Here is an 18,325-nt window from a genome sequence, read left to right as displayed (position 1 = left end):
TGATTGCTTTGGTGTGGTCTTGTTTAATTTTGGTGTTTGTTGCTCTGTGGAAGGTGAATTTCTGGCAAGGCGCTGGAGTAGCTGGAAGTTGTTCCTACCCTGAGAAGGAAACATCCTGGGAAAATTTGGTAGGAGTAATCATGCACTTTTGTACATGGTGTAAATAATGATTTCCTATATACATTCCCACATAAAGATAAGATAAGAGGATTATTTTTCCCCCCAGTGTTGTATGATATCCAGTGGCAGGGAGCAGCGAAAATGGCTACTGAGGGTAACCACAGGAGCACACCTGGTGCAGTTCCACAGGACCTGAGGAGGGCAGGGTGGTGGTAGTGACAAGGTCCACCAGCAGCCCCAGTCAAGGTGATGAGCCTGATCCTGGGAGTCCAGTTGGGAAGGAACAGCAGGAGAGGGCTTAAAAAGAAGGCTATGTCATAAGTCTAATGTCATTCCAGGGGACACGATACAAGGCTACCACCTTTGTCAGTCTGGAGTTCCTTTGGCAAAACTGGTCTCTAAATCAGGGCAGCTGGGGACAAGCACAGCTGTGCTACAGCTCAGGCAGGGACTGAAGGCTCGGGCAAGAGGTGAAATAGAGCTGCTGGGTGAATGAGCATAGGCATGTGGATGGAGGTCACAGGTGAGGTTGGTCAGGGCTTGTTATTACCAGTTTAGGCTTGCCAGAACACTCAGAGCCCTGGCAGGAGCTGCCTGAAGGCAGTTCTTTCAGAGGTGCAATCTGACCTCTTAGAGGAATGTCCTTGATTGCTAAGAGTTGATCTTATGTTGTGAGGTAGGTTGGTGTAACTGCTAGGACATTCACACAAGCATTACAAATTAAAGCCTCACAACAGAGCTATCAAAAACCTGAACATCCTAAACATAAGCATCTCAGATCCATTTTATCCATCAGACATTAAAATGGCTTTGGGAAGATGGTGAAGGTGAAACAAAATAGGTCCAGCATAGAGTTAACTCACAAGGATGATCAATGAAAAACCAGAAACACCCAGCTTGAAGAAGGAAAACTATTTTTATTCACATGTGAAACTTGGTCCTCAGGAAAGACCTACAAAGGGAAACCTGGGAACCCAAAGTACCAATTCCAGTTGGTGTTCAAAACTGTGGACTCAGTATTTGATCAGTAGGAGTTTTATGAGCACTGTAGTTTTCTGTACATCTCATCAGGCAGTAACCCATTGTTGTGCCACAGAAATTCACTTCTATAATCAGTCATCTCTCCTACCTGACATACTTGATGGGCTGTCTTACTCTCTTAAGGATCATTAATTTAGGTTACAGCCAGAGCAGTCACTCCCAGCCTGTACTTAGCTTAATGTCTGCTCTGTACAGATCCCACTTTTAAATTAGTTTTTATTCTCCATCCCAAAATGCCTTGTTCCAAACATAATAGATCACACCTTGCTTCACACCCCATGTAATTTTTATATTCTTAGATGTCATAGTTAGACTGCTAGTTTACAGCAAAGTATTTCAATCAGGAAAAGACAGGAACACGCAACATGTTTTGCTGAAATGCTAGCAAGGGCAGCTTTAATCCTTGCTTCTTGGCAATGCAAAGTTAACACTTGAGCTTTGTAAAAGGAGAGATAAGAACACAGCTTGACTCAAAGTGTCAATCTCCTTAATCCATACCATTAGCAAATCTGTGTTTCTTCATTCAATTTTTTTAAGTAAGGATTTAAGTTCTAAATTATATTGACAGAACCAGGATTAGCCATATTTTTTTAAGAATCAGTGCCTACATGAAACATCAGCACCTTACAGTGGCCATTGCTAAAACTATCCTGACTTAGCAATCTATTGGTTTGCCTTTGCATTATTGCAATTTCATCAGCTCTAAAGAACCTGAGCCCTAATTCTGACCTTTGCCAGTCATGCATGACCTCTGCTGTTGCAAGGAGTATTTAGCTCTCTTTTATTTGTACTGGAGCTGAGGCTGGCTTGTGCTCACTGACTTTTTGTAATTTTTGGTTTCTTCTCTTGTGTTTGGGAAGGAGGAGGATCCTAGTGCTCCTCTTGTTTCCATTACTCATTCATCCACTACTGTTATGAACATATTGCTGTGTGAAGTTTTGTGAAAAAAGTGTTCCAGAGACACTAATCTGATCACATTGCAAACCTACTAGAAAATTAATAGTACATCAAGGCCATTTACCAAGGAAAAAAAAAAATCAAAAATTAGACAGAAAATGGTTTCAAATAGGGACTAGAAGAGTCTGCAGAAGACAATTCAATAAAAATTGTGCTTCCTTTATATTTCTGTTTCTAGTATATTCTGGAAAACAATACTTGTCCTTTTTCCCCCAGCTGAATATTGTGTTGATATTGGGGAGGATTTCTACTTTTCTTTTCTACTTTTCTACTTTCCTTGAGCAAACGGACAGGTTGAGGAAGCAGTAGGTATAATAAGAAAACTTAGTAGTTGTTATTATTATAAAAACTAATAACAAAGTAATATTAAATGATGATGTTATTTAAAAAGAAGTGGAACAAGCAGCTTTTGCTGATCTTGTCAGAGTCCAGAGGAGCTGAATAACACAAATGGGTGCACTGCACTGATAGGGTAGCCAGGTAAGCTCTTTGCTTTGGGACGAATGCTCTTTGTTGAATATGATGAAGTCTTCCTGCTACTGCTTCTGGCCTCTATTTGCACTGATCCTCATAACAAAAATCCTGAACCCAGTCTAATTAGGTCTGGTGCAATTGTTAAGCTTACTATGAGCTGTAGTATGTGTCTTCTCACAGGTTGGCATGCCCTTGCAGCTAAAAAGGCAAAAAGCTAATTCAGAGTTTGGTTTGGAAACATGACTACTATTTGTCTGACAGATCTTTTTGCAACAGTCCTTCTAGGTTTGATCTATTTTCTCAACACTTTGAGTGACATGTAGGTGTCACACTTGGCTTTGAAGAACATGACTTTTATTCACTTATTTTCTGTGCATTGACATTTCTGGGAGAGGTGTGCCTTGAACACATTCCCAGTGTAAGTCTGTGAGTCTCCTCCAGGCAGTATTCTCTTCATATGCATTAGTTGCATTGTATTATCTGATTAGCAGTCTCTTTTATTCAAATATTTCTGTTATTATTTTTATTAAAATAAAAATTAATCACAGGAAGATAAATAAGATTCAACTAAGCAGGAATTAAAAGGGTTCTGTGCCAGCTGTCATGATATAATCTACTGTAGAGACCCTTGAATCATAAAAAATTGTCTAACATGCTATGCCAAAACTTAGATTGTACCATGACTTTGGGAAGTTGCCAATATATTTTCATAAGATACTGGTATTGTCTTGTTGTCATTGACTTAGATTTATGAGTTTCTGAGAATTGGAAGAGGGTTAAAATCTGCATAATGAAATATTGGAGGAAAACTGTTCAATTGTTTAATAAAGTCTGTCCTGGATTTCATACGCTATATGGTAATATTTCAATTAATAAATCCAGAATAGCAGCCTGTATTAATTCAGAGCCTAGCACTATGTGGCTGCATTGTAAGGAAGGCAGCATTGAACATTCTATTTCAACTATAAGGCTGCCAAATGTTATTCCTTTTTTTCCCTAATTTTTTAATTTTATTGTTATTGAGTATCCTGAAATAAGATGGAATTTCTAATAGATTTCATATGTTTTCTTGTTTGTTCTTATTTATGTTGAGGAAAACCAGTTGAGAAAATAAATCAGTCCTGAGGTATGAAACACAGACCAAACGCTTTCTGAAAGCAATGAATACTGTTTGTGATTTAGCAGCTAAAAATTTTTTAAATTATGTCTGTCACAGAGTTCCATGCTTTTAGTATTGATGGTCTTAAAATGCTTTCATTTAACTGATCCTTTTTCCAGATAGTAATTATGACTGATGTCTTTTAAGCAAAGACTGGAGATATGTCTGCTGTTGCTATGAAAATGCATGTGAACTAGGTCACTGCTGCAATATGCTGGAATGTGAGTCTTCATTTTGTAAATGTTTTAGATTCCAGAGGATTCCGCTTCTGTTTCTGCTCAAATCTACCTTAATAGTAAGATGAAATATTTATACTGGAGTTAGTACTATCAGGTGGTCATTTTGTTTGGCAGACAATTCACCTTTAGGGGAATTAACAGTTTGTGAGCTGCAAACTTGTTTGGGGTTTTGATCCCCTGAGCACCATGATATTGGCACACATGGACTAATACTGTAACAAGGACACAAAGTAGCTGGAAAGCACATTCTCCTGAACCAGCGAGGGTGAAACATCAGACTTTGGTCCTGAACTGAAAAAATGTGCTGCAGGACTCAAGAGGCAAAAGCCACTATCACAAGAAACTGTTTGCCATCAGTAACTCTTGTTACTTTGAGACTGATATTTTCCAAATATCTGAACTTCTCACTGTGATTGCCTGTACATCCATCTTCTCTTAATCTCACTTTTTCATTTAAGTATTTTGCTGACACAAATTCCTGGGAATCCTCTGAGGTTAAATGACAACAGTCCTTTTTGGCACCTAATGGGGGGCTCTAAGGATTTAAGATAACGACAGACAGACTTCATTGGAATGTGCAAGATTGAATTCATAGCTGTTCTTGCTATTTATCTATTCATTGACAGGCCCATGTCCTTGCTTGCCTGACTGTATGCAAGAGCCCAGTGCTTGTTCATGGCTGCATTTGACTTTTGCTGCTTGCTAGTGTTGTGTTGCTTATCATCTGACTCTGCTGCACTGGCAACAGTTTGATAACAGCAAGGGAAACACATCTGGGCTGGCAGATGGTCTGGGCATCGCTGCTGTCTGTATTGCTGTGCTGGACAGGCTGGAACTCCAGTGGGAACTCAAACTGAAGGGACTGTGACTTGTGGATGAATCCACTCAAGAGCAGGATACCGCAAAACACCTATGGCCATTGCCAAATCCCCAGCAGCACATACCTCAAAGCGTCTGTGGTGGTGGTTATGGAAGGGATTGTGGCCTACCTGATGCAGGTACACTTCTAAACATCTGTGGCTGTGGATGATGCACATCAGCTTGCGAATGCACAGTTTGTATCACCTGATACTGAATTTGAAGTAATTACAAAAATGTTACTTTTTCCTGTGCTTTAGAGATGTAGCCTAGAAATGACTTGCCAACAGGGAACAATGTAACTTTCACAGTTTGTACCTCTAGCACAAATTACCAGATGATGTTTCTTCTTCAACTCTTTAAATTACTGCTTGAAATAAAAAATTCATTTAGGCACTTAAGGCTTGATTTATGAAACTTCTGTTTATTTTTATGCAGGTTCTTTGCATCATTTGATTGGCAAAAACAAACTTTGATCTCATGAGTAATAAATGGGATAGACTGAAGATGTGAACAAACTGTGCTATTCTCAGAATGGATGAGTGGATTGCACTGCAATATATTTTATTCAAATAGATACAGTGGCAACATTTTACATGTCAAGTACAGAAGCTACAGGTGCCTGGAGGAATGCCAGTCAGATTGACAAAAATACTCTAGACATGGGATCCTTTTATTAACAATGTGTTTGGTCTGATCAGGCATTTCCAGGGCATTCACACTGAAATTCTTGCTCAGTGATTTTTGATTGTTAAATAAACTAGTACCAAGGTACTACTTCTAGAATATAATTAATTTGTGGGAAAGGGGTGAATATAATTCTTTACTGCTTCCTCTTCTGTAATAACAAGGAGACCAACAAAACAAACAGAACTGTGGGCCAATCGCTTTAGCTACCATATAAACATGATGAAAGCACAGCTAGCAACTGAAAGATTTACAAAAGAAATTAGAGCCAAGAGATAGCAGGGTAATAAAAATTTCAGGATGACAGCATGCAAAGGTTAGGATTAGTGTTTTAAGTGATAGGTATGCTGGATTCCTAAACACCCTTTTTGTTGGAACCCAGTGTTAAATTGGAATATGAAGATGGACAGTGTAATGAGGGATGGAATTTGCATGGGCTTTTCTAAAGGTTGTATGAGAGAACATGGAAAAATGATTGAGCTGACCTGGCAAGCAGCTTAGATCTGCATAGCTGGCAGACATGTCCAAATAGGTGGTCTCATTCCTCACTTTACATACAGGCATTGTGTACAGAGCATCTCATATCCACATTTCTGTGCTGTAGACATCATATTGTGGGAGCAAGTAGCTCAGTGGAAAGTACTGACCATTAGTTATCCATCCTCTTGATGATGATTTGCAATGTGTGTGAACTCTGAGCTGTAGGAACTATAGAAATAAACTGATAGTGATATGATACAAACGTTCTGCTTCCTAACCATAGCAAACATGCGTAAGAGAAGTGATTTTTTCCTTGATTATATTTCTTATGATCATAAAGTATTCTACTCACTGCTAAATTAAAATCATATATTTTTGCATATATGGCATACTGGATGACCGCCTAATAGTTTGGAAAGTTATGACAAGGAGAAGTTCTTAGTGGTTTAATTTTATTTGCAAAGTTAAGGCACATTTAAAAGAATATTGTGCCAATACTAGACCAGTGCAAGCATTTTGACTTCTGCTCAAAATATTACATAACTTTTCACTCCCAGGAGGTAAAAGCTTAAATCTTTTTATGCAAAGAATCAATCCTCATTCCTATTTCTGGCAATGAAGGTAGGAATGAAGAAAATAACATAACCAAGAGGAAAAGTTAAAACAATTCTTCAGTTTATTATGATTCTTTCCCACCTCTTCTACTGCTCTTTCCATCCATATTTGGAACTTCTAGAAATTATTACAATTCCAAAGCAAAAATGTCTCTACTAAGACAAAATCTACTAAATTACCAACAACAGCACCATTATTATATATTTTCCACTTCAAAGCAATGTCAGCCCATACTGCATATTCCCCCAAATATTCAAAAATAGAGGAGAATTGGAAGCATTAAAGTAACAACTAGGAAGTCTCTTAGTGTATTTTGCAATGTTTTTCCCTTTCATCCTTAACTGCTGTCAGTTGTTATAACCATCACGAGAAAGAAAGGCTCTGCTAGGCATAATGATCATAATAGAGTGATTCCCTTCAAGGAAAGATGAAACAGTATTGATTCAGGCTGTTCCTGATCCTATGTCCAATCCCACATGACAAAAACCTTGTTTTTGATCTTTTACAAATCTCATTTTTGTAATGAAAAAACAGTTTTTATATTGGGGAGCCATTCACTTCAGAGTACTGGTTTAACTTGGAGTGAATTAATTGTCAAAAGTATGCAGTCAGGAGCACTACCATGACACTGTCCTGTAATAGAAAAAAAAAGGTATTTAACATTAGAGATTCAATTTTACCTTCAGAATTTTTGCACGAACAGCTGTTAATGGAGTGGCATTCCCATGCTCTTGGCATTCCTGTGAGAATGCTTACTTATACTGTATTCTGTAGCTCATGCCTGTACTGTGTCAATTGGTGTTTGCAAACAGGTTTTTTGGCACCACCTTACTTTGCTCCCTGATAGCTCTGCTTTGAGGCTGGAATTCATCTAGAGGAAGCCCACAGTAGTACCACAGACCCCCTTCAGTCTCATTATGGCCTTTAGAACAGGGTGGTGTGCCTTGGTGGTGGGACAGCGATTCTGAAAAGAGCTTGAAATCTTGGTAGATAAGTAGATTCACATGATCTTCTAATGTGAGACAGTCACTAAAATGTTAGCTGCAATTCTTAACCAGCACTAGAAAAGGTGCTTCCTTTTCTCTGTAGTAAGTCTTGCAGTGTTAGCACAACTGGGTAAATTTAGATGGTATTCAGCAAATTATTTGGTATTCAGCAAAACAATGAGCCACTGTTTGCCACCATACCCTCAATGTGTAGTAGCTGTTAGACTACATAAATGTATCTAAACCTTCCAAATTCCATTCATGAATTTGGGTCATCACTGTCACTGAATACCTTGTGTTAATGAATTCCACAACTGAATTGCTTGCTATGTAAAAATGTACATCCTTCTTCATTTAAAATCTTACACAACATTTAATTGGGAGTGTGTTGCTTTTTAAGATGCAAGAAATACTGACTCTCACTGCACACAGTACAGCAACTCTTTCAGATCATTTCATGTGGCCAAGTAGACGACTTCTAAAGTTTTCTGTTTTCCTGATGTGTATAGACTTCCGTATTTTTCTGTATACCCGAGCAGGCTGCTGCTTCTCTCTATGATTTTTGTATTATTGTCTACAAACTTTATTTTTAGGGCTGACAGAAAACAGTAACAATTTTCACCCCCTAATAATTTTCCTCAGCTTTCTCCAACAAACAGTGATTATCTGTAGCTCTCTGGCTTGTGGTGGTTCCTGCTGTAAAAATAGCCGAAACAGGTAATATTTTCTCTAGTCTTTTGCTAACATTTTTACTCTAATAGATGAACCCAAAATGATTGCATTGACCTCAGTGGAGCTACTTCATACTGGCATTACTGAAACTGAAAACACCATAATGATGCCATTAAGAGCATCCTGTTTGAGGCAGGTTTTGTTGAAGAAAATATAATGTTGTAAAACAAAAAAGAAAAAGGCATCTTCAAATGCTTTAAATTTGAATATTAAGTATTTGGGATTAAATTTGCAGTTAACACTGTGAAGGAAAAATCAAGAGGACATTATTGGGATAGGGCATATTTACACTATTGCAGCAGGACTTTTCCATCACATATCTGTGAACTTTTATGTGTGACAGCTTCAATATGCATTACTAAGGCTGCTGATAGCATTAATTTAATTTGTCTGAGATCTTTTTCCCTTGTTAATACCAGGTGTAGCAGCTATTGATTTTGCCCTCTCAGAATATCACTCTGTGTTGCTGGAGTGGGTTCAGGGTACCAAAATGACTGGGTAAGTCCCCATCATAGCTTTTCTAGATAGTAGAGGAGTAGAGCTTATCCATTATACGTGCACGGTCAAAGAACCCATCAGAAACGTTAACACATTTGAGAATTCATTTGCTGCTTGTTGTACTATCTGGAGCAGCAAAGGTGCATTTAAATATACCTTTATTTAAAAGAATAATAGTAAAAGCAAATAAAAATTCAAGTCCTCAACAAACCAAAATATGTTGTGGTTACCAATTCCTTCTTTGATATGGAAAAGGAGGGACAAGATGCTATTTGAGTAACGAAGTGCCAAATCTCAGATGTGTTTTAGAGAGAGCATGTGAGAACTGACACAGGACGCAGTGGGATAAAGGGAAGGAGGAAGAGGCAGCAGCACGTTTACTGCATTTGCTGCTGTCGCTGATTTCCCCAGCGATGGTCTGTACGGTAGTACCTGCCCAGCTGTGCTCGCAGGCAAGACACACTTCACACCGGGGTGCAACTCCAGCTCAGTCTGGGCGCTGTGCCACTAGATGGAGGCAAACACTGCCCAGTTCACACCTGCCCAGCGGGGTACGGCTGCCAATGGCAGCGAGAGGTCCCGTATGGGAATGGAAGCGCAGGAGGAGCTCAGCGAATACTAAAATGCTGCTGGCAGCCTCATCAGTGGTATCTTTGCCGTCTCTGAGGACAAAATTCCTGGCTTCTATTTTATTTCACTTCCTGTGGAGATGGCAACTTGGCACTGCTGCCCGTCTTGAGATGTATCCTTCAAGAAACAAGGGTGCCTCACTGCCATCTGTGCTGGCCCTACTGTGGACCTCATGTGGTCATCTGTTTGCTGTCTCCCAGATGTGTCCCATCGTCAGGACAGCAATCCTAGGAAGACACATCTGGGCTTTATCCCATGAGTCTCAGTTCATAAGGATATTAATTATACACTAGAAAACTAATGTGCTACTTTCAGTCGAGTATTTGTTCTCCTGGCTTCATTTGTCACAGTGCCTCCTCCAGCACTGTGCATGAATTGTTCCACGTGGCCTTACGAGTGTTTCTTTCTGCACAGTCTTTCCTCTGATAAAGCTTGTCTTCTATTGTCAAAAACAGGGTCTGGACTCTTGATGGATGTTAAAAAGGCAAGCAGTCAAACCCTTCATTTGATAACTCCAAAAATACCAACAGGAATTGGAACCCGGGCTAGCCACAACTCCCTCAATTCATAACCCGACAAGGAGACCCCCGAACACAGCTGTGCAAGAGGTTAAATACGGCCCGATCCCCAGGGGAGGGTACAACCAGGGTCCAATGGGAGATCTCAGGAGGAGGAGAGAGGGGAGGCGGGTACACTCTCAGGGACCAATGGGGATACAATGGAGGCAGGAATGTAACATAACCACCAATAAAGTATCGAGGCAGGAATGGTAGACATGGAAGGGTCTGGAAGAAGAGGTGGGGTTTACAATGATGGATAGGGGGTAGGGGCAGGGTTAAGGTGATTGATAAGGAATGTTCGGGAAAGCTAGGTGGGGTCTACATAATAGCCAACTGGGGTCAAAACCAACACAGTTAATGGGGGAGAACAAGAACATACCAACAAAACCAACAATTACAATCATCCAAATCCTAGTTTAACATTATATAAAAGAGTTCATTTAAAACACTTATAATACTATGGCTGTTTTCTTTTTACGGAGCATTAGTAAGTTACTTGAGTTTGATAAAGAGCCTGGTGTGTCTATGTTTTGTGCTTTGTTCCCTGTGGGGACTTTGGCTAAGGGAACAGGGTACTTTCTGTCAACATTGCATCTTTCCTGGACCCCCCAGGTCAACCCAAGTTGATCAACCATCCACATGGACCACAGACTCCTTCTTCATAGCCATTAATATAGATTGGATCTGACCCTCCAATCTGGGGCTTTCAAGTTTTTTCTCATAGATCAAGACACCTGTGCCCTCAGAGTAATATTCACTGAGCACCAGCTTCTTCATCTTTGAGCTTTGTGTGGAAGAAGTGTCTGGTAATGGATGGGAGCATTTTCAAAGTAACGTTGATATCACATTGATGCTCTGGTTGTTGCTCAGCAGCCTCTACACCGAATAAAGACTTTTGAGCTTCTCATGCCACCCCACCAGTGTGGGGGTGTAAGAGGGCTGGAAGGAGAAGGCTGGAAGGCTGGGGGGCATAAGAAGCTGGAAGGAGACACAGCAGGGACCCAAACTGGCCAGAGGGATATTCCATACCACAAGATGTCCTATCAGTACATAACCTAGAGGGAAAGCTGGCCAGAGGCTTCTGCTTGGGCACTGGTCTGTGGGTGGTGAGCAATTGCACTGTGCATAATTTGCTTTGTATTGTCCTCTCCTCTTCGTTCTCGTTCTTGTTCTTGATCTCGTTGTTGTTGTTCTTCTTCTCTTTTCTTCTACTTTCTTCTTGTGTTTGTTATTTATTGTTTATTTGTTTGTTATTTCCCCTTCCTTTTCTGTCTAATTGAACTGTCTTTGTCTCCACCCATGTATTTTACCTTTTTTTCCTGCATTTCTCCCATCCCATGGTGGGGGGCGAGGGGGTGCAGGGTGAGTGTGGTGTTTGGTTACCTGTTGGGCTAAACAGTGTCAGTCTTTTTTGGCATCCAACACGAGGCAGGAAGGGTTGAGATAAAAACAAATCTGCCCAGAGTATGTTAAACCAAATTGTTAGAAGTATCCACTGTGTTAGTTTAATAGTCACTGGTCGCAATGTTGATTTATTTGCTCTCAGAGTTGTTGTGTGTTCTCTGAGTTGCGTTGTGTAAGCACCACGTTCCCTTTTGTGCTGTGTCATCTCTGGGGGCTGGGTTAAGGTCGTTCCTTGTACTGGGTAACACTGGTTTAGGAGACGGTGAAGATGCTGGCCATGACACTGATCTGATGTTCATGCTCTGCATCTCCGGGGGCAGGGAGCCATCTGTCCGAAACTATTAATAAACACACCTTCTACCTTGCTAATTTTGAAGATTTTGGATATTCTTGGGAGAATCACTGTGGATGGTGAGGTTTTATGTTTGGGTTTTTTGTTTGTTTTTTTGTTTTGTTTGTTTGTTTGTTTGTTTTTAATTAGAAAATAGCCAAGAAAGTTTGAATATCACAGAGGACAATGGCAGTCCCAGACCACTACTTCTCAAACGTGCTTCTCTGGAAAGCCAGGGAGGATATGATGATGAAAATGCAGAAGGAAGCACCGTGGAGATGTCCTCTATGTGTGAGCCTTATGGGAAGCACACTGATTCTGAGGAGTCAATGCTGTGAAGTGGCAGGACATGCATGGGAATTGAAAGCAAGCCAGGAACAGGGTTTGTTCTTGAATCAGTAAATGCACAGGGTCTCTTTAGGTGCCTATAAACCTATTCACAAAGATAATTGTCTGACTGTCTATCATGCATGCAGGAGTAACCTAATCCCTCAGTGAAATGCCAGAAAAGAAAAGAAAACAGAGTATACTTTTTTATTGTATTTTATTTTATTGTATTTTATTTTTAATATTTTGTTAGGTGAAACTGTGTAAGGTGCAAATAAATTGATATAAAAATTCAGGGAGAGAAAGTGCGGCCTGGGAGTTTACCATCTTAGTTAGCCAGAGGATTAAAATTGTTTTGGAACACCAAAATAATGAGATGTGAATTCTTTGATCTTCATTAAGCACTTTCTTCAACTGTTTGATGACTTTTTCCCTGTGGAAAAGAAGCACAAAACATAGAGACCCTACTGAAAACTGACAATGCAGACAACTATGTTTTATTCCTAGTGCTCCTCTAGCATGACCTCAGTCAGGCAGAACCCAAAGAAAAGCAAACTTGAAAAATTTTGTCCTGTGGTGTCAATTCTAGTTATGTTCCCTTGTTCCTGAGGAGTTTCTGACTTGACTGAACTTGGTGAGTGGCATAGTACCTCTCCTTTCCTGCCAGTAGCACCACTTCTCATTTGAAGTGCAAGGGCCACAGGATTTGCTTGGCAGAATGCAGGTGTGTGGGAGGACAGAGCACCAAGCCATGCACTGCTGCTTTGTCACCTCTTGGTTGCAGTGGGAAGAGCTACAGAGTGGAGTGGACAGAGTATGCAGGAGTTTGCTTCTCCCACGTTCATTCACTTTCTGTTTTTGGTTTTTTTTTTTTTTTTTGGTAATATGATGAGGCTCTTGCAATCAGGGAGAGTGAAACCTGTACCCCAGTAGGTTTTGTCTTGAAAATCAAATTTCACCATGAATTTACCGTATAACTTCTGAATTCCTTGTCTGTCGTCTGCCGGAAGTTTGAAGGTTTCTGGGTTCCGATAGGAGTAGATAGGGTACATCAGAGCTCCACGGACATTTGAATGATCAAGTCCCAAAGAATGGCCAAATTCATGAGCAGCAACGAGGAACAAATTGACATCTGCAACATAGAAGCACATAAATGTATGTTAAAGGTATGGCATTTATATTTGAAATACAATTAATTTAAATAGCAGGAGAATTCGTATATTTCAATTCATCTTGGAAGAAAATCCCAGGGTTTTGATCCATTATTGTTGTGTTTTTTTACAAAACAGTAAAATTTTATGAAAAACACTACTGATTCCTTGCATATGCATCTAGAGACTCTGAGTCTCCTTTGGATTCTGCTTTTGGTCAATCTTATTCCTAGAAGCAAGTCAATTTACCTTTTCACAATTTATATAGAATTCAGGGGCTCATAGTCCTTGTTTTGCCTGCAAAAAGTGTTTTAAAATATGGACAGAGCAGGCATTACGTAGCTGTTCATGGTAATGAAGTACAAATACTTAAAAAGGTAGTTGAAAAAATAGAAATGTTAGTACTGAAGAAGTAGTGAAGGATGACAAGTAATTGAAAGAGTAATTGTGCTCTTCCAGCATGTACAATATTTGCCTTTCCCTTTCATATATACATGTGTGAGCTTTACCTTTATTGACATCTGACCATTTTTCATCATTATCAAAATGAGCATCTCCACCAAGCCCTTCTCCGGGACCAAACGCATGGGCCAGCGTGCCACCTTTTCCATCAAAAGGAGCTCCATCACCATGCTCTGCATTTGAAATAAATCAGTGTCATCAGATGAGATCAGTTGTCATATTTAAATTCAGAAACTGAAGCATGATGTTGGTTTGTGCTAGTTTTGTTGCTTGCCAATCCTTAAAAAAATTCTTACAATGGCAGCAAGGTTGTGAAAATGAGAAGTGAGGCTCAGGGAAACACTCTCCAAATTCATGACTTAAGTTCAAATCTTGTATTTGATAGTTCAGTCTGCTGCATGTTTCAGAAAGAGCTGAATATTTTTTTCCTGAGCTTTTGTCAGAAGTGTGGTTCTGAGGCAGCACTCAGGAATTATTTCAAAATAAATACTTAATGCTTGACAACATTGTTGTTCCATCTGAATGTTTGTGATATTGAAAAATGTTGGGCTATATTAGTTGTAGACATTCTCACTTGCTCTGATGTTAGTGTGCAATGGTGATTTGAGATAGATAACCATGTTTCTGAAGAGATAAATTAATTTATTCCCAGCCTTGAGGTATGGTCTATTATCTACTTCTGTCATAATGCAGGTGGCATATTACTGTTTCCTACCTCGAATGCAAGAGCTGGATCAGAGTTGTACCAACTTTGAAATTTTCCCTCTCACTTGTAGTAAGTCTCTGACTTTATTGAGGAGTAGCTGGGAAATCAGATGCCATCCTGTGTCCTTTCCCCTAGACCATGTGGATGGTCCTTAGGGCACGACTAACACGGGCAGAAGAGACCTAATCCTAGTGTGTGACATGGGATTAAAACCCATTCCAGCTTGCAGGATAATTTCTAACTTTGACTGGGACATTAGGTCACCCCTTTATGGCACCATAATGTTCTTCCTATCAGTGGCACACAGGCTCTGGACATTTTGGTGTTCATGTGCAGTCATCTGCTTGCAAGCCAGGTGTGTGATCTTCACTTACAGTCAATGGAGCTCTAGTAAATATTGTCAATGGATCTAGAGAGCAAGATAACCTTAAGGTAGGCATTTAGGTTGTCTAAGGTGAGCCAGTTTGTGCCTTACCAGGCACAAGTTAAAGGCAGGGCCACATCCATAGACTATTCCAGATCATAGGCAGACTTCCGAAGTGCCTTCTGCTCACCCCCACTTGCCATGTTTTGGCTGTAATCTTGAGGTGCAACATACTATTCCTTCTAGAAGCAAATCAACCAGAAGACACCTTCAATGGCCAAACAAAATGCACCCCAGCTGCCAAAGGGTTTTTATTCTGGGAACTAGACTAGATCTAGGCCTAAGTAAACCTGCCTTAACCTGCTTGAATCCAGCCTGTGGTGGCTGGATCTTCAGAACCTGATGATTTGTTCTACAGAGATCTTCCCAATAGTTAGCACTTTTTATCAAGGCAAAAAGAGCCTTGAACATCTAAATTTAAGTGTCTCATTCTGGACCTGAATTCTCCATTTCAAACCTCTGAATCTGAAAGGATTTTTCTAATGGTTTTATACTAGTAAAACTGAATCATAACATACAAATTTGTTGACATGATATGAAGAACATAAAATTTATACATACTTCGATTTAATTCCAAACTCTTTGTTCTTTCTTAAAGCTATGGATATAAAAATGCATGTTTTGAGTAAAATATGGACCATTATATTTTAAAAATGATAGGTATTCTCACCACGACGTGAAAATCTAATCTCAATGTCTGCCTGTCTCCCGTAGACTCTTCGGAAGTGCAGTGGAGTCACATCACTCCATACCATCAAAGCCCTTTTAATTGCATTGTCCACGTTCTTTCTGGGTATGTCAGATGTATAACTGAGAATCCTGTCAGCAAAGAATAACAGGTTGATATCATTTAGGCTGTAAAGGAAACCCATCTAGTTAAATACAATTCAATCCCTTTCCCCATAAAACCTGAAATCTCACTTACTTGTAAGTTAAATGTGTCTTTTTCCATTTTGGAGTTCCAGGCAATGTTTGGTATTCTGATATATCAGGCAAACCACATCTGGGCAGTTTCATTATTTCTTCTGTTTCTGTGTCTAATTTTCCAGTTACAGTCAGGTGGAAAAACTTCTGCATTTCTTTAATCCTTTCTTCTATGCTTAGGTTTTGTGTTTTTGAAAACACTGGAAAGAATTTATCAAGATATCCCTGGAAGAAGAGAGAGAAAATAAAAATTAATACATATATCTTTTATCATATATCTTTTGGTTAATTGCTTTTCATGTTTGGTTGAATTGTTTAAATTGATCCTGCATCATCCATATCTATTTTCAGTTGCATCATTCCATTTCAATTCTCTCAGTAGTATAGATCAGCATATATAAAAAGAATTGTAACAGCAATGAAACATTATAAGTAAGAAATTCTTTTAAGTTACCACGGTCTACTGATCATTCAAATCTATAGCCTTCTAACACAGTACACATAAAATTTTTTGATGTATTTTTAAAATGATATGCTCCCCTTTATTTACCAGTTGGAACTTGGTCTCTTTTTTAAGTTAGTCTTAGGAGGTTTAAGCTAGTCAGCAAGTTTAAACTTGCTGTTTTATATCACATATGCAAAAACTGTTGTTGTAATGGAAGACAAGGATAATATAAACAGCTGGGAAAGGAATGTAGAAACTGAATCAAAAATCAGATTATTCATAATTTAGTTGTGTTCCCCCCATGCAACATACCTTTACTTTCTCAAGGTCTATGCTGCTCCTCAGCTGTGCTGGAAAAGCAAGAGTCTCAGGTAGGAAGATAACACCACAAAGCAGGAGGTAATGCATGGTGCCCATCTTGATAAGGAGCCTTGCTGCAGCAGAAAGGGTTTGACTTTCTGTCTCCCAAGACCAGAGCTAAAAACCCTTATATAGATCCTGATAACCCCAAGCATCAATTACACATGTGACTCACTTTTTGGTGTTGTTAGTGTAATGTCATCACTGCTCTAAGAAGTAAATGAAGGCATGTTAAACAAATCTTTCCTGTAACTTCCCTGTTGATGTCACGTCACAGCTAGCAGCCAGCTTTGTCTCGCTCTTTTCATATTATTCCAGTAGTGAAACCACAGGGTCATAGGGAAGTTCTCTTTCTGTAACTTTATCAGTACAGTTACTGTGTAATCACTTCTCACTGCGCTTTTCCCATGTTCCTTATGCACAAAGGCATTTTGCAAGAGCCCCTTGGCTGCCTGCCTGTATCAGTGGATGTGGAGGCAGAGAGGAGATGGGTGAGAGCACTGTCCCACTGAAAACACTGCCATTATTACTTATGGAGCACAAACAGCACTGCCCAGTTCAGTAAACTTTCAGGGGTTTCTGCAGTTTTTGCAGAGATCAGGAGACAGCTCTTTGAAAGCACCCTCTAGAACAACAGGACAGGAGGGCATCAGGTGCCTTTGTCCCTTTTCTACCAAATGGGATGGTCTTTCAGAAGAATCTCTTTACATTTGAGAACTAGATACAGAATATAGCTTGCAAGAGTAGGTGAAAGCTCTCACGGAAAAGAGAGGAGCTTTCCCTAGCAAATATGGAGCTGTCTTAGACTTCCTGCTGTACCAATGCAATCTGAGAGAGCTGCATGAAGCACTGACAGAGCAGGGCAGCTGTAACCTCCCTGGCCCCCTGACACCAACATTGGTCCCACCGTCACTCCACTAAATTACATTGTATAGTTTTTGAGGCTGGAAAAGCAGTCCACAGGTTGGTTTATGATTTTTATCTAAGGTGCACAGTTTTGTGACCATATTTCCTCTAATCTGAAAGGAAAGGTGCAAAAATAGGAAAAAATGGTTAATATTTCTCACACTAGGAGAGCTCTTATGGCCATAGCTGAATGTGTATGGAAGTGTTTATCTTGTATCCAATGTACTTCTGACTGATATGATCAGAAAGAATTTAATTTCAGAGAAAGATGATCTGTGCCTCACACAGCTGAGTTATGCAGGGGAGGAGTACAGTACACAGCAATGTCTGAAAGAGTTGTTAAAGGAATGATGCTGTCATCCACTATCAAAAACAGCTTAGATACCAACATGTGATCATTTCTGTGTGTTTTTGTATCTTACAGAAAATCAATCCATGTCTAAATGTTAAGGCTTGATTAAAAAAAATCCAGACATTTTATTGCTAGAAGTAGGTTCACCATTTTCTTCCTCAGCAGCTGCCTTTACGTCTGACTGTGGTAGTAAAGTTGGATCTGGACCAGGGGCTGGGTTGCAGGAGATGAGGACATGTTTAAAACACTTTGAACTCCATGACAGTGTGTGGGACTGGTTATTTCCTCACAGACCCAAGAGGAATTTGAAGGGATTCAGAGCTGATGGAGTGTTGAGCTACTTACATATATCTTTAACTGGGCTATGAGCAAAACTAAAAAGGAGAGTTTAAACACAAGAGCCTGATGAAAAAGCACAAGCTATATGCTGTATTTCATTTTCTGCTGTGAGCTTGCCAATTCTGATCTTTATTTTTTTTTTTCCAAAAAATGTGAGA

General features: G+C 39.7%; 1 protein-coding gene across 1 annotated transcript; it reads right to left on the bottom strand.

The window, feature by feature from the left end:
* Nucleotides 1–12,298: 12,298 nt before the first annotated feature.
* On the bottom strand, nt 12,299–16,766 carry MMP7 (matrix metallopeptidase 7). Its single transcript, XM_014263687.2, has 6 exons — nt 16,523–16,766; nt 15,767–15,990; nt 15,512–15,660; nt 13,759–13,884; nt 13,069–13,230; nt 12,299–12,531 (listed from the first exon to the last, which is right to left on the bottom strand). Exons 1-6 carry the CDS (start codon nt 16,625–16,627, stop codon nt 12,509–12,511), a joined length of 789 nt encoding a protein of 262 aa, XP_014119162.1. The 5' UTR covers nt 16,628–16,766; the 3' UTR covers nt 12,299–12,508.
* Between the last annotated feature and the right edge of the window lie 1,559 nt (nt 16,767–18,325).

This window comes from Pseudopodoces humilis, chromosome 2 (genome assembly GCF_049639895.1).
Source record: "Pseudopodoces humilis isolate 2021_Gansu_Grassland_sample_001 chromosome 2, ASM4963989v1, whole genome shotgun sequence".
NCBI lineage: Eukaryota > Metazoa > Chordata > Aves > Passeriformes > Paridae > Pseudopodoces > Pseudopodoces humilis.
This window is presented reverse-complemented; position numbering and strand designations above follow the sequence as displayed.